This window comes from Microcaecilia unicolor, chromosome 1, assembly GCF_901765095.1.
Source record: "Microcaecilia unicolor chromosome 1, aMicUni1.1, whole genome shotgun sequence".
NCBI lineage: Eukaryota > Metazoa > Chordata > Amphibia > Gymnophiona > Siphonopidae > Microcaecilia > Microcaecilia unicolor.
The window spans coordinates 449821314-449837480 of NC_044031.1; the positions used below are offsets into that span (position 1 = coordinate 449821314).

A 16167-nucleotide genomic window follows, 5' to 3' on the forward strand; every position below is an offset into this window, starting at 1 on the left:
ACAATAAAACAATTGGCAGGATGTATGCAGTTAATTTACCTTCAGATCCCGAACGTTATTGCCTAAGACTAATTCTACTACACCAACCTGGTGCTAAGTGTTTTCAAGACTTAAAAACTGTTCAAAATATTGTCTACAATACATTCCAAGATGCAGCAAAAAAAATGGGACTCATTCATGATGAAGCTGTGTGGGAAAACACATTAGACGACGCTGTCACATGCAGCATGCCCCAACAAATACGTGAAGTTTTTGCATACATTTGTGTTTTTGCAGCACCATGTAATGCTTTACAAATTTATGAAAAATATAAAACTTTTATGCTAGAAGATTTTACACATATGCATGGATGCACACAAGAATGCACTGTTTGTGAACAATTATGCCTTCTTAAAATACAAAGTATTTTTCAAACACATGGCAAAAACCTACAACACTTCGGCTTACCAAAAATAACACAGAAGATTGAAGATCCTACCCTTGCATTCAAAGCTGCAGAAGAAAAGCATAACGCAGAAATAATGCAACAAAACTTAAACCATGACCAACAAGAAGTTTTAAAAACTATACTTTCTGCATGCAATGACAAACAACAATCCAACAACTGCTTTTTCTTAGATGGCCCAGCAGGAACTGGCAAAACTTATACATATAAAACTATCCTCAGTACCATCCGAGGAGAAGGTAAAATCGCACTTCCCGTTGCATCAACAGGAATTGCAGCAAACTTACTTCCTGGAGGACGAACTTATCATTCACAATTTAAATTACCAGTTCCTCTACTTGAAAACTCAACATCAACTATCAGATTGAACTCCAATAATGCTTCAATCCTTAGAGATGCACACATAATAATTTGGGATGAATCTACTATGGCTCCCACAATGGCACTTTCCGCTGTAGATACACTACTTAAAGACATCATGAAGAATGACAAACCATTTGGGGGAAAAGTTCTTCTACTAGGTGGAGATTTCAGACAAACTCTACCAGTCGTACCACATGCTAATCAACACACATTATTGAATCAAGCATTAAATTTAATAAACTATGGAAACAATTTCACATACTTAAATTACACAACAACGTACGCTGTACAGATCCACAATACAACAACTGGCTCATGGATTTAGCTAATGGCAATCTACCATGTCCAAATGGTTTCCAAGATATGATTGAAATACCTGATCAGCACATTTGTTACACAGATATAGTAGAAGCTGTTTTTGGACACTCAATTGCTGCAGACACAGTTGAAAACTTTGCACAAAAGACTATTCTTTGCCCAAAAAATACACATGCAGACAAAATTAATGACGACGTTCTCAATATCTTACAAGGAAACACAATAACTTACTTAAGTACCGATTCCATAAATGACTCAACAGAAGAACAACAACACTTATATCCTGTGGAATTTCTTCATCAACAAACTCCTACTGGGATGCCACCACATAAACTAGATTTAAAAATTGGTGCAATAATTATACTACTCAGAAATTTAAACACAAAAAAAGGATTATGTAATGGAACTCGCCTAATAGTCAAAGACTTGAAAAACAACCTTATCATTAGTCAAGTACTGAGTGGATCAAGTGCTGGCAGTACTGTCTTCATACCACGTATTGACCTGGCACCATCAAACACAGACCTACCATTTATACTATGTAGAAGACAATTCCCTGTGAAATTGGCATTTGCAATGACCATTAACAAGTCACAAGGACAAACTTTTGACAAAGTTGGGATTTTCCTTCCAGAACCAGTATTTACACATGGACAACTCTATGTTGCCTTTTCAAGAGTAAAGAACTCTTCTGATGCAATTGTCAAAGTCATTGACGGACCTCAACAAGGACACCTTTTTCCTGATTGTAACAAAATTTATACAAAAAATATTGTATACAAGGAAATGTTACAAATCTAAGAACTTATTACAAAAACATTTCACAAACTTCCCATGTTCCTTACAAAACTGATATTTACAGATGGACATATGTATATTATGTTTTCAACACTATATATCTGTTCTCTTGCATTTGTAAAAAAACATTTATGTACCAGAACAAAGACACCTTTTACATGATTGTAACAAACATTATACAAAACATATTGTTTACTATGAAATGTAAAAAATGTTACTAAGAATTACAATACAAATACAACTTTTTACAAAAAAAATGCTGTCTTTTTTAAAAACACTTATATTTTTTCATATCAACAGACTAAAATAACAGAAAAACAAACTACATGCTAGCGCCCGTTTCATTTCTTTTCGAAACGGGCCTTTTCCACTAGTTGTATATAATTTGCGTGTTCCCACCACCTATTCTGATCTCATACTCCCCCAGACTGCTCTTACACAGTCCAGGAATTAACGAACTCCATAATCAGAAGGACTCGCTGGGATATAAGAAGATAGTTTATTTCAATCTTACCAATAGCAATACAGGCAAGTCAGGCAGTCATATGATGGAGCAGCATTACATGACACGTCTGTCACCCGCCTTCTCTTGTAGCCTTCCTTCTGTTGTCTGATCTAATACCCCCCTTCTGACTCCCATTTTTATACTATTTTCACCCTATTCATTTCAATGGACCCTAGCTTTGTCACCAGGGTTCTTGGACCTTATCAGTTGATCAAAATGACTTCACATACTATCAAGCTCTAAGTATAAACAAGATATGCTCAGAGCGCATCTTATAGATGACTTTGCATGTTCCCCAAACTTTCCCTAGCCCCCTCCTTTGGATGTTCTCACCCAGGGTGCAGCTGACCCAGTACTATCTCTACATAACCATGGCAATCTTGCTCATGACGTCTTGCAGGTGCCAGTCTCAGGGAGCAAAGCCCCCCTCCCTTGCCAGCTCAGCACTTGCTACAGTGAAATATAACTGTGTCAAAGGTGATCACTGATTCTTACAAGCTAGCTCTCTTTTGTATCAGAGATGATTTTGATTTTAAGAAGCCTAGCTCTTGTTATGAGCTATTGGCCTGTATTTTACTGAGAGCAAGGGCTAGCATAACTCTTCACCATCAAGTAAGACTCCTCAGGCAGACACTTGGTGCCGAAACATGGTGCCATGTCAAGTTCTATGCAGTTTTTGTGAGAAGAGTATTTTGACCATTAAAGCATTGTTGTACTCCTCACTCCAATTTCTTACTTTCTTTCATTATAATATGTAAGCCACCCAGATGATGAGTTTGATTGGTTGGGTAAGCACCTTGAATAAATTTGTAAACTTGGCATAACCACTTCCAAATCTAACAGTTTGATCTCATTTCAACATGAATTTACAGCTCCACATCTTGCTTTTAAAAAAGAGAAGCATTTTAAAATAAGCTTTGGATTGCTCAGTGACCCTGAGAGTTTGGACCAGCATCAGAAAATCCCTAATCCATATCAACGCAGCTGTAAGAGAATGATTTCTTTATCTTGTACTAAATAAAAAATGGGATCAAGGATTGGAGTTTGCTCTTGGTGACTAGCAGCCCAGGCTTAAGTCTCTGAATAGATTCAGTATGTAACACTGAGTTAGGAACATACTCTTAGAAACACGACAGCATATAAGGGCCTATCCAGTCTGCCCATCCTCAGTAAATCACTAACTCCTCCTTTTCCAAAGAGATCCCACATGCCTGTCCCATGCTTTCTTAAATTCAGAGACATTCCTTGTCTCTATGACCTACACTGGGAGGCCATTCCACATCCACCACCCTTTCCATGGAAGAGTATTTTCTTAAGTTACTCCTGAGCCTATTTCTTCTTAACTTCATCCTATGCCCTCTCATCCCAGAGTTTTCCTTTATTTGAAAAAGGATCAGCTCTTGTACATATTATTGCCATAGAGGTATTTAAACGTCTCTATCATATCCCCCCTTTCTCCTGCCTTTCTTCCAGAGTAATCTAGCTCATGGACTTAGCATACGTTTTCAAATTAATTCAAATGGGTGGAGGCTATACAGCTGCATCTAGTGTTCACAATCATTGCCCAGTGCCACAAAAGTTTTCAAAGTTTCAAAACTTTTCATCGTGTATTATATTCTTCAATGTTCTTTAAATATCTTATTTTCTTACATATTTCTATAATTATCCTCAATGGACCTCAGTAGCACAACGTAAACTATATCAGCGTTTCATTTGTCAGAAGACCCGAATGCCCCCGACTCTAGTACGCTGTTGGCTCCTCATTGGTCCCCTCTCCTTCCTGCCTAAATTCATTAATGTTGTTGATTATTTTCACAATAATGTTTTGTAACAACCATGAACTGCTATTACTATAATAATAACTAAGCTTTAGTAGATACTTGATAGCAGTTCAGTGTTCACATAAAGCCCCACTCTCAGTATGACCAACATGCGGCATGTTTCGCAATTACTGCATTGCTGCATCAGGGTCTGTAAACTATAAGCAAGAATACACATTATACTACATAAAATCTGTGTCACATCACAATAATCCCCCAATAACTGCTTACTCTTGGGCATGCCATCTCATACTATCTTTTAACATGGCTGCCACTGCCTTACAACTTAAATAGTACTGCCCCCAATTCTGTCCAATCACTGCCTCCCCTACTGAATCAATCAAAAGCCCTCTAATAGTTTTGTCAGAGCAGGGAACTCCATTCTAATTGGCTGTTAAGACCCCATGGGGCTATAGTATCTAAATTAAATATCCACCGTTGTTCTTTAAAATTAAGGATCCTAGCTACATCCCGACCTTCCCATCCCCCCCTCGACCACATCAATAATTCTCCATCTCAAATCTTTTATAACATGTGCTTTCTCCAACCAACGTTGAACCAGGGGGGCTGAAACTGTGGATTTGTGTTCCGATAATCTATACTTTATGGGGCATGATGAACGGTCCACATAGATTAGGTCACAAGGACAATAGATGGCATAAACTATGTTTTCAGAATCACATGTAGTGTTCCTTCGGGCCAGTATGGGTTTTTGTCTGTTGGGTACTATCCAATCTGTCCCCGTGACAGCTGAGGTGCACCACTGACAACGGGCGCATGTTGTTTGACCTGTCAGCTGTAATGGATACTCATAGTCCAATCGCTTGTAAGATAATATTTCTCCTATAGTTTTGCCCCTCCGGTATGCCACTATGGGATGCTCTTGAAAGCAGGGAGACACAGACAATAATTCCCAATATTTGTGGGTCCGCCTGCCTGAAGTGCACTGCAGTACCCACTAAAACTGCTCTAGGGACCTGCATACTACTGTCATGAAGCTGGATATGATATTTGAGGTTGGCATAGAGGCTGGAAAAAAAATTAAAAAAAATTTTTTTTTTTTGGGGTGGGGGGGGTGGGAGGGTGTTTTTGACCACTGGGGGAGTAAGGGGAGGTCATCCCCGATTCCCTCCTGTGGCCACTGGTCATTTAGGGCACATTTTTGTGGCTTGGTCGTAAAAAAAAAAAAAATGGACCAAGTAAAGTCGTCCAAGTGTTCGTCAAGAACGCCCTTCTTTTTTCCGTTAATCAGCCGAGGATGCCCATGTGTTAAGCATGCCCCAGTCCCGCCTTCACTATGCTTCCGAAATGCCCCCGTGAACTTTGGTTGTCCCTGCGACGGAAAGCAGTTGAGGATGCCCAAAATCAGCTTTCGATTATGCCGATTTGGGCGACCCTGTGAGAAGGACGCCCATCTTCCGATTTGTGACGCAAGATGGGCGCCCTTCTCTTAAGCCTGTATGCTTCATCATTGGCTGGGGGAGGGGGGTAGCACTTTTCTTGTAACCCATGTGAATTCTATCAATATTGCTTGGCAGGTTCATCATGGTACAACCCCCCTCACTGGGAAACAATATTCATTCAAATCTTGTACTGAATGTCAATCTTCTACTGTTATTTATGTAATTTCCTAGTCAGGTTTATGTGGGCAGGACTTCATGTACGATTAGAACCTGACTGATAGAACACAGAAGTAGACTACAGACGCTCACTGCCACCCCCACCCCAACTCTGTTTCCAAATGAAATCAATTTTGAAATGTTATGGTGGCTCATTCTTGAGCATATTCCAGATTCTCCGATTGAGGGGCAGGGGGACCCACGATAAACATCAGAGATAAGTAGAAAAGGTATTGGATTTTTGAATTATGCTCACTGATACCCAGGGGCTTAAGTGATAATCATTGTTAAATAATGGGATGCCATTCAGTTTGTGATATCATTACGTCTTGCTGAGGACATCTCATTTTCCACATTATTATAAGGATTTATCTTTGTGTTGGGTTCCTAAAACAATTTTTCTTAGACAGTTGTTTCAATTGTTAGCAGTTTCACTGAGGCAACCAATACAATTTATTATGAACGTAAGATTACACTGCACAGCTCAGACCATAGTGATTCCCATGCTAGTTGCTTTTAATTGCTTGCACAAACTGGATGAAAAATTTGTAATACATCAACACTTACTATTGGTTTTTGAAGTTTTGGTACATCATCCTGCAAAAAAAAAAAAGAAAAAGACAAAAAAAAGAGACATTTATATTAAACAAAATATATAAACAGAAACAGCCCAGTGATGGGGACCTGAGCTTGATTCTCTGGCCAGGACTCTGCTCCCTGGGCTTTGCTGGGAATGTGGAAAAGACAGTGTTTACAGACTGGGAGAGGGAGGGAGTCCTAGTCACTGCTTAAAGGAGTCATTAGAAGGCAGACTGAGTCCAGGCAGACTGAGTCCACGTTATGTTCCAGAGGGAGTTAGTCAGTTAATACCGGAGTAAATATGCTGTTGCAATCAGACGATTTACTGTCAGTTAATACTGGACTAGATTTTCTGTTGCAATCACTGGACTAAGTGGAAAGGAGATTATAAAGAAAGGGGGAGGGGGAAACTCTCAACTGGTTGTAAATAAAAGCTTGTAATGCCTTAGACCAACAAAACCTAGCTCCAACTGAGCTGGAAACCCAAAAGTGTGGGAGAAAATTTCTGGTTTAAAACAAAAATGGTATTACCTAGCTCCAACTGAGCTGGAAACCCAAAAGTGTGGGAGAAAATTTCTGGTTTAAAACAAAAATGGTATTAAACTGAACTGTGCATGGTCACGCAGAAACCTTGGCTTCCACTCTTGAACATTCAGTGCTTTGAGAGGCACACAAGCATGACACCGAGTAAACAGTCGGGATGCATGTCTATCATGTTCAAGCAGAAGCTGGTCTTGTGTTCCTGGCTGAGAACTGTTGCTGTGATTGCTAGATGAGGGAGGAAACCCCAATTAGTTGTGAATACATACACGGGAGGCTATGGCCCCATACAGACAGATTCCTAACAACCGACAAAAGAAGCTACTCTCCCCATTCTACCACCCCAAAAGATGTGTCAATTAGGTGTTATGAAAGAATAACCTACAAAACAAAAACACAGTTATGAATAGCATAGAAGGAAAACTTAACACTGGTGCTATGCTTGGTGAAACTAATGACCCATCAAGCTCTGCATCCTATTTCCAACAGTGGCCAATCTGGGACTTCAGAAATCCCATCAAATCCTATTACCTGTTGCTCACCTCTAGAAGTGTCAATTCCCAAGTCACATGGCTAAATAACTTAACAGGCTTGTCTTTTAGAACCTTGTCCAAACCTTTGTTACATCCAGTTTTACCAGTAATTTTAACCATATTCTGTGGCAAAAAAAAGTCTGCTGCTTAACTTAGCATCAAGTGAAACAACACTACTTCTGTTTTCATTAGAAGAGCTGGCCAATCATTTGGTCCTACTCTTTACGGGTTTAAACACTTGTGCTGGCCCCATTGAATGGGACAGCCTTTGCTGTATACATATGTAATGGAGTTCTAGTCTATTTGACTTGTGTAGAATGGACCAGGTTCCTGCATTTCTGTGGTCCTCAGTGTTTAGCTTTTATAAGCACCTGTGCTGTTTTCAGTAATGGCAGCCTGCTAATGACACCTGCCCCTGGGCATGCTGGGAGAAGCAGAATTTGCCCTCCTCCCTCTGAGTGATCTCTGAAGAGAAAAATATAAGGAAATGGCAAATGGCTGTTAGAGCTGTCCCTTAAGTAATAATCCAGTGTGCAGAGGGCTTGAACACCACGCTGAAGCAGCCCACAGCTGCTTTTATTCCTCCCAGACATAGAAAGCCAGAGTGTTTTTTAACCTATTGATTGTTAGCTGTTGACTGATTTACCGACTGTTGTAACTGCTGGGGCTGGATTGTGAGTACCTCATTTATCAGTTATTGACCATTCTCCTCTCTGAGAGAGGTTTAAGCAGTGGTGTGCTGGAGCCGGCTCGCAAGAGCCGCTTGTTAAATTTTGACAGCTCTTGCGAGCCGGTTGTTGTTCGGGGCGAGCCGGCTCCATTGCAGGAGGTAAGCATGGCAGGAGGGTGCCATGCTTACCTCCCCTCCCAAACATGCCCAGTGATTGCCCTTCGCCCCCACCGTCTCCTCACGCTCCCATCCATCTTTTTTAAATACCTCCTCGACGTTGAAGCGCCGCGTTAAAGCCCTGCTGCCCAAGCTTTTCCTCCCTGTTTGCTGCAGTTCGCGTGACCTTCGTGCCCTTAGTCCCGCCTTCTGACGTTTGGGAGCGGGAGGGCAGGGGAGGGAGGAGAATCGCTGGGCATGGATGGATAGAGGTGGGCAGAGGAGAGAAGACAATTGCTGGGCATGGATGGGTAGGGGGGCAGGGGAGAGAAGAGAATTGATGGGTATGGATGGATAGAGGAGGACAGGGGAGAGAGAAGAGTTTCAGAACATGGATGGAGGGGAGGGAAGGGAGAGAGAAGAAATGCTGGACATGGAGGGAAGATAGAGGAAGGAGATTAGATGAGGGAAAAGGAAGTGAGGAGAGAAACTGCACATGGATGGAGAAAATAGGCAAAAGCTGGATCCACTGTACAGTCAAGTCTGCGGAGGACCAGAAATGAAGAAGAAAGGCGGAAAGAAAAGAAATAAATGGAAAGGAAGCCCTGGAAACGAAGTCAAGGGAACAGATATAGAGAGCAGCAGAATCAGACACTGGGCCAGCATGATCAGAGAAACAAAGTCACCAGACAACAAAGGTAGAAAAAAAATAATTTTATGTTCATTATAGTGTTTGGAATATGTCCACTTTGAGAATCAGGTGCTGAACATTAAAAGTTTATATTTACTTATTTATGGCATTTTATCCCATATTAAACATGAATTAGATTGGAACCTGGGATCATTTAATTTTTTTTTCCTGGAGAGAGTAATGCATTGCCCCCCCCCCCCCCTGGCTATAACCAGCTCTGCAATTTTTTTTTTTTTTTTTTTTGGGGGGGGGGGGGGGGGTCGCAGAGTTGGATGGGGGGGGGGGCGCAGAGGTGGACCGGGGAGAGAGCCTGTTGTTAAAAATTTACCAGCACACCATTGGGTTTAAGTTACAGACACATTCTGTACGGATAGAGTCCTAATAAACCTTAATACTATTTACAAAGTGTTTTTAATTGATTTGTCATCAATTTTATTATTTGTGAATTTGGATGAAGGATTTGAAATGTAGGAGCACACTATATGTAGCACTACATGCCACTATATAACAATTATATAGAATTAATACATGGCACCTTCCAGCATTTCCATCCTGATATTAAAATGCAGACTTTGGAGGAAGTGACGTCACCACGAGGATATGGCAGCTTGATTCTGAAGGTCCGTCGGAGCGGAATTAAAAAATATGCTACGCCCGTTTAAACCGCACTAGTACCTGGTCCAGTGAAGTCCCAGACTTGCAGAGAGATGGCAGCAAGGAAGAAACTCGACAAATTTAAATTTTCAGCAGAGAAGCGAGGAAGTGATTCAGCTGTGCAGCAGAGGCAGGCAAGGCTCCATTCCAAGATGGCGGACGAAGAATCAGAATCTGAGCCCAACCACGCGGAGGTGCTGGAGAGCGACGCTGAACTTACTAAAAATGATGTCGCTGGCTGGTTTAAGAATTTAACGGCTGATCTGGGAGCAGTGACAAAGGATATTCAAGCAGCGATTTCAGAATTGTGTGGAGAGGTGAGAGATATTGGTAGCCGTCTAGAGCAACTGAAGAGCGGAAGGATGGGGTTGCTGACGAGATGTAAACAATGCAAGCAGAGCTAAAAATGGAACGCCAGAAGCGGGAAGACCTACAACTTGCTATTGAGGATCTAGAAAATAGATCCCAACGTAATCTTCGTTTCAAGGGACTGCCTGAAGAGGCGCAGTTTAAAGACAGTGTGCAGGTGGTGCAGGAGATTTGCACCATTGTTTTGAACACTGAAGAAAACACCCCTGATGCTTCTGAGGGGGTTAACATTACACTGGACAGAGCACATAGGAGTTTGGGGCCCCAGAGAGATGCTGTGCCTCATGACATTATCGCAAGTTTTCATGACTACTTAGTGAAAGAGGCAGTGTGGAAGAAGGCAAGAACCCTGGGGGAGATTTTGTGGAACAATTGTAAAATTCAGATCTTTCAAGATTTAGCCAGAGCCACTCTTCAAAGCCGTAGGGAGCTCCATGAGGTGACCTCCTATTTACAACGGTCTGGACTAAGATATCACTGTCTCTTTCCATTTGGCTTACAGTTTACAGTGGGGTCCCAGACCCACAGGGCTCAGGCACTGGTGGAGGCTTGGAAATTTCTTGCTGAGTTGAGTTGCTTGGATCTCTTGGCTTATGACTGTCACACAGGCACCAATATCATCTGTGAACCGACAATCCACTTGGCAGAAGGTCCGAGGGGGCAGAGGTTGCACTTCACCCAGAAGTCAGATGATTGAGAATCAGGGAACATGAACGATTCTGAGGTTTGAGTGACTTGGACTATGAAGTGGTGCAGCTTGCCGGAGGACTTACTGTGTTGATTCAGCTGGACTATCTGAAACAATTTCAAATGCATGGTATTATTTGAGAAAATTGCTTGTCTTGGGGATGGCTGGGAGTGTGGTTGAGTGATGGAAGGTGTGGATGATATGGACTTATGGTGGATGCTTGATAGAGGTATAGGAATCGCGAGGGGTGTTTAGTGTGCTGATGTGCATTTGCCCCTGCGATGGCGTCCATCATCAAGGATTTAACTGGCTGGTGGGGGGAGGTCAGTTGGTTGGGGGGGTTAAGGAGGGGGAAGGGGGGTTAGGGCTGAGGGTGGGTTCATGGAATGTTAATGGTATGAATGATCCAGGTAAGAGAAGTATTATTTTTCAGGAGCTTAGACACCTTAAATGGATGTGGTCTTGCTTCAAGAAACCCACATAAGGAAAAAAGATGTAATTTTATACAATAGTAGGGATTACAATGTTTGTTATACACATGCTGATCCCCGGGGGAGGAACAAAACAGGGGGCCTGGCAATTTATATCAAATCTGGATTGCCCTTTGTAGAAGAATCTATATTTCAGGATGCTCAGGGGAGGTGTCTTGCTGTCCTCGGTTGGTTGCACGATCAACAAGTTACATTGATTAATTTATATGCCCCAAATGTAGGGCAGGGGGAATTTTTTGAGTCCATAAGGGAGGATCTTTCATATTTTGTTGCTGGAGAATTAGTTCTTGGTGGGGACTTTAATTTAACACTTGCTGTCTTGGACCATTCCAAAGGGGGAGGGGGGACGGTTCTAGCACACAGAAAGAAATTATTACAATTTAAAGAGCTAGACTTGTTGGATGTGTGGAGATTGCAGCACCCTGGGCAAAGATCCTATTCTTTTTACTCTCATGCACAGCAAACATATATGAGGACTGATGCTATTTGGTGTGGTCGGTCAATGTGGGGTCAAGTACAGGATACCGACATTGGGAGCATACATGTTTCTGATCATGCGCCAGTATCAGTTCAACTTAATGGTTTGCAGGGAGAGAGGCACCTTACTTATTGGAGGAGGATTAATGAATCTGTACTGGGTGATGTTAAGATCTGCCAGGAGATACGGGAGGTTATTAAATCCAACTTGAAACTTAATGACATGGGTGCAGTTTCTGATGGCACTTTTTGGGGTGCTTTGAAGGCAGTGGTACGGGGCACCTGATTAAATGGGGAACGTGGAGAAAGAAAGAACGGGGTGTTAAGGAGTTAGGCCTTCGCTCGCAGTTGGTACGCTTAGAAGCACAGTATCAAGAGGGATGGGATACCAAAATTTTATCTCAATTGCTGATCTGTCAGCGTGAACTACAACAGTTTCAGGTGGAACAGATGGAATTCTATAGGTGTATGATCAAACAGAAATTTTTTGAATTTAGCAATAGGGCAAATGTTGGCTTGTCATCTTCGGAGGCATCGGCTTATGTATACTATTACAAAAATTAAGGGGCCTAAAGATGTTCTTTATTTCTGAGACGTGGATATTCAGCAACAATTTGTCCAATTTTATACCAAATTATATTCTAAGGAGGTACAGGTCCCACATTCTATGATTTCAGAGTATATAGCAGGGGCTAGATTGGAGTTAAAAGACAGTGATCGAGAAGGGTTAGAGGGTCTCATAACTGCTGAGGAGATTCAAAGGGTGATAAAAGATCTTAAAGGAAGCAAGGCACCTGGGGGCGATGGGTAAACTGCGAAATGTTATAAGATTTTTGCAGCTGATTTGGTCTCATTTTTGAGGAGGTTAGGGAATGTTTGTTTTGAAGGTAAATCACTTCCACCTAGTATGCAAGAAGCAGGGATCTCAGTGAGTCTAAACCAGGGAAGGACCCTACAGTTTGTGGCTTGTATAGGCTGATATCATTCCTAAATGTTGATGTAAAAATACTGGCAAAGGTTATGGCTATCTGGCTAAGTAGGGTGCTTCCCCAACTTATTCATACTGATCAATCTGGTTTTGTGCCCCGGTGACAGGTGTCGGATAATATACGGAGGACCTTAAATATTATCTGGGCAGCGCAGACCCAGGGGGAGTCTTTAGCCTTATTGACAACAGATGCCGAGAAGGCATTTGATAGGGTGGAATGGCCCTTTCTCTGGGAGGTCTTGCGCAGGATGGGGTTTGGACCTAAATTCCTGGGTTGGTTGCAATGTCTATATGAGGCCACCGTAGCTCACATTAAAATTAATGGGGGTTATTCTCCACAGTTTCAGGTTCTGAGGGGAACACAGCAGGGTTGCCCACTTTTGCCATTATTATTTGCATTATTTATCGAACCTTTTGCTAGCAGGGTTTGGCTTCAACCTGATATATGGGGGCTTTCTGTTGGGGAAGTGGAACTTAAGATAGCGTTGTTTGCTGACGATGTACTGTTTTATGTACATACACCTTACTTAACCTTGCCCATTATAATCTGAGAACTTGTTAATTTTGGGAACCTATCTGGATTTAAAGTTAATTATGATAAATCAGAATTTATGGGAGTTACTATTTCAGAGGCAGAAGAGAGCAGGTTGCTGCTTTCTTTTGCTTTCTGTAGAGCAAGAGTTAGTTTTTGGTATTTCGGTATTCAGATCCCAAGGGATCTCACTAAATTATCTGATTTGAATTATACCCCCTGTTAACACAGCTACGTAGGGATTTGCATGGGTGGAAGGATAGATGGATTTCATGGTGGGGCAGGATTGAGACACTTAAAATGAATCTACCTCAATTGTTGTTTCTGTTCCAGTCTTTTTGCCTATTTTGGTGCCGAAGTCGGAGCTTTTGAGGCTACAGTCAGAAATTTCTGGTTTTGTCTGGGGGGGGGGGGGGGGGGGGTGTCCATCGTGGTTAGATAAGAAGGTGATATGGGGTTCTATAGAAATGGGTGGTAGGGGTATGCCCAATTTGGTGTGGTACTATTGGGCTGTGCAATTAAAGCTTATTTCTATTTGGAGTCATGGGGCTCAATCTCCCACAGTCATACTGGAGCAACAATTTGTGAAGGAATTCTCTCTGGATGCAGTATTATGGGCTTCCCTTTCTGTTCTAGCCTGTAAATGGCTGTCTCTCAACCCATTTGTGTCTCACCTGCTATCCCTGTGGGGTTCTCTAAAGCCTAGGTCGCGGAGCTCTTGTGACTCCTCATCGTTTGTGCATGTGGCTCAGGAGTCAGCTTTTTTTGGTGGGGGCTAGGAAGCCCCTTTTTCTTGCTTGGGTCCAAAGAGGCTTTTTTTATTTTCGGGATTTTTTTGGATGTGGGGGACGTGTGCTCATTTGAGGAGTTGCGGGAGAGTCATGGGTTGTCCCCTGACGTATTTCCATATCTACAGTTAAAGCATTATATGTGCAGTAATGGGTGGTTAAGACAGGATCCAGACGATACAGAGCACTTTGAAAATTTGTGGGGATCCCTGGGGAAGCTAAAGGGGACCATTACTCTTATTTATAGATTCTTTAGAGAGACTTTGTTAAGCATCCTTACATGAAGGTTTGGGAGGAGGATCGGGGATGTGAATTAAGTGTGAATGAATGGAAGGCAGTGTTTGTGGAGATAAAGAAATCCTCTATCTGTATATTGATAAAAGAAAATGCATTTAAAGTTTTGAGTAGGTGGTATTATACACCGGATAGGATCAAAGTTATGTTTCCTGGAGCCATAGACCTTTGTTGGAGATACGGCAAAGAAGTGGGTTCCTTCTTTCATATTTGGTGGACATGTGATCTGGTGCGGGGGTATTGGCAGGCTATTACACAGTGCATTGCTACAGCTTTAGGCATTCTGTGCCCATGTGATCCAAAGTGGTGTTTGCTTGGTTTGGGCAATCGTAGAGGTTTGAAATGGCAGCGTAGGCTTAAACGCCTCTGTTTTGCTGCAGCAAAGTCTGTAACTGCCACCCATTGGAAGAAGGACAATGGCCCTACACTATCTAGTTGGATCCTGAAGTTAAAGTTGATGGGAGAATTAGAGAAATTAACGGATTGTCGGGGGGGGGGGGGGGGGTCAGTTTGATCCCTTGGCGGATGAGTGGTCTCACGTAGATCGATTACTGCAAGGTTCTTGATGAGGAGGGAGGGGGAGAATGGGTGGGGGTGGAGGGGGATATTATGTTAAAATATGTTGTATGCTATCTCCATTGACTATTTGTTTGGTGTTTTACTGTATTGCATTGAAAATGGACAAATTTTCTTTGTTTGTTCTTTCTCTTATTCATTAATAAACATTTATTGTAAAAAAAAAAAATACAGACTTTGGCTAACTTCATCTTTCAGTGCCAACGCCTGTTGCTTGTTAGGCCTCAGACACTGCAAAACATTTTTAAGACTGCCAGTGGATGAAAAGAACAACTATATTACATCATCATAAGGGGAATTCACAAGAAGTTGTAGGCTTTGAGGCTTGTCTTCACCTAAGAAAAGCACTTCTTTACTTGAACAATGACTTCAGTGTTAAAGTGCCCCTTCAACATGGTACCAGTGGGACAATATTGTGGCCGCTCAAGCCACATCTAAGACAAAGTTGTTGTGCATCACAGCAAGGCCAAGGATACATGTTACCAACCCAGCTGCAGCCTGCAATTTCTGCATAAAGCGAATGCTACATACCTGTAGAAGGTATTCTCCGAGGACAGCAGGCTGATTGTTCTCACTGATGGGTGACGTCCACGGCAGCCCCTCCAATCGGAACTTCACTAGCAAAGGCCTTTGCTAGTCCTCGCGCGCCCATGCGCACCGAGCATGCGCGGCCGTCTTCCCGCCCGAACCGGCTCGTGTTCGTCAGTCTCATATGTAGCAAGACAAAGACAAGGGAAGACACAACTCCAAAGGGGAGGCGGGCGGGTTTGTGAGAACAATCAGCCTGCTGTCCTCGGAGAATACCTTCTACAGGTATGTAGCATTCGCTTTCTCCGAGGACAAGCAGGCTGCTTGTTCTCACTGATGGGGTATCCCTAGCCCCCAGGCTCACTCAAAACAACAAACATGGTCAATTGGGCCTCGCAACGGCGAGGACATAACTGAGATTGACCTAACAATTTATCCAACTAACTGAGAGTGTAGCCTGGAACAGAATAAACATGGGCCTAGGGGGGTGGAGTTGGATTCTAAACCCCGAACAGATTCTGAAGCACTGACTGCCCGAACCGACTGTCGCGTCGGGTATCCTGCTGCAGGCAGTAATGAGATGTGAATGTGTGGACAGATGACCACGTCGCAGCTTTGCAGATCTCTTCAATAGTGGCTGACCAAGTGGGCTACCGACGCTGCCATGGCTCTAACATAATGAGCCGTGACATGACCCTCAAGAGCCAGCCCAGTGAAGGAAATGCAATCTGCTAGGCAATTGGAT

At 42.5% G+C, this 16167-nt stretch overlaps 1 protein-coding gene across 1 annotated transcript in view; it reads right to left on the minus strand.

The window, feature by feature from the left end:
* The window catches only part of LOC115476426 (cytochrome b5), a 96244-nt gene that overhangs the window by 14904 nt on the left and 65173 nt on the right, over positions 1–16167 (minus strand). Inside the window, exon 3 of the mRNA XM_030212800.1 lies at positions 6436–6465. Coding sequence (XP_030068660.1) covers positions 6436–6465 — 30 coding nt within the window. The remainder of the gene's footprint in view (positions 1–6435; positions 6466–16167) is intronic.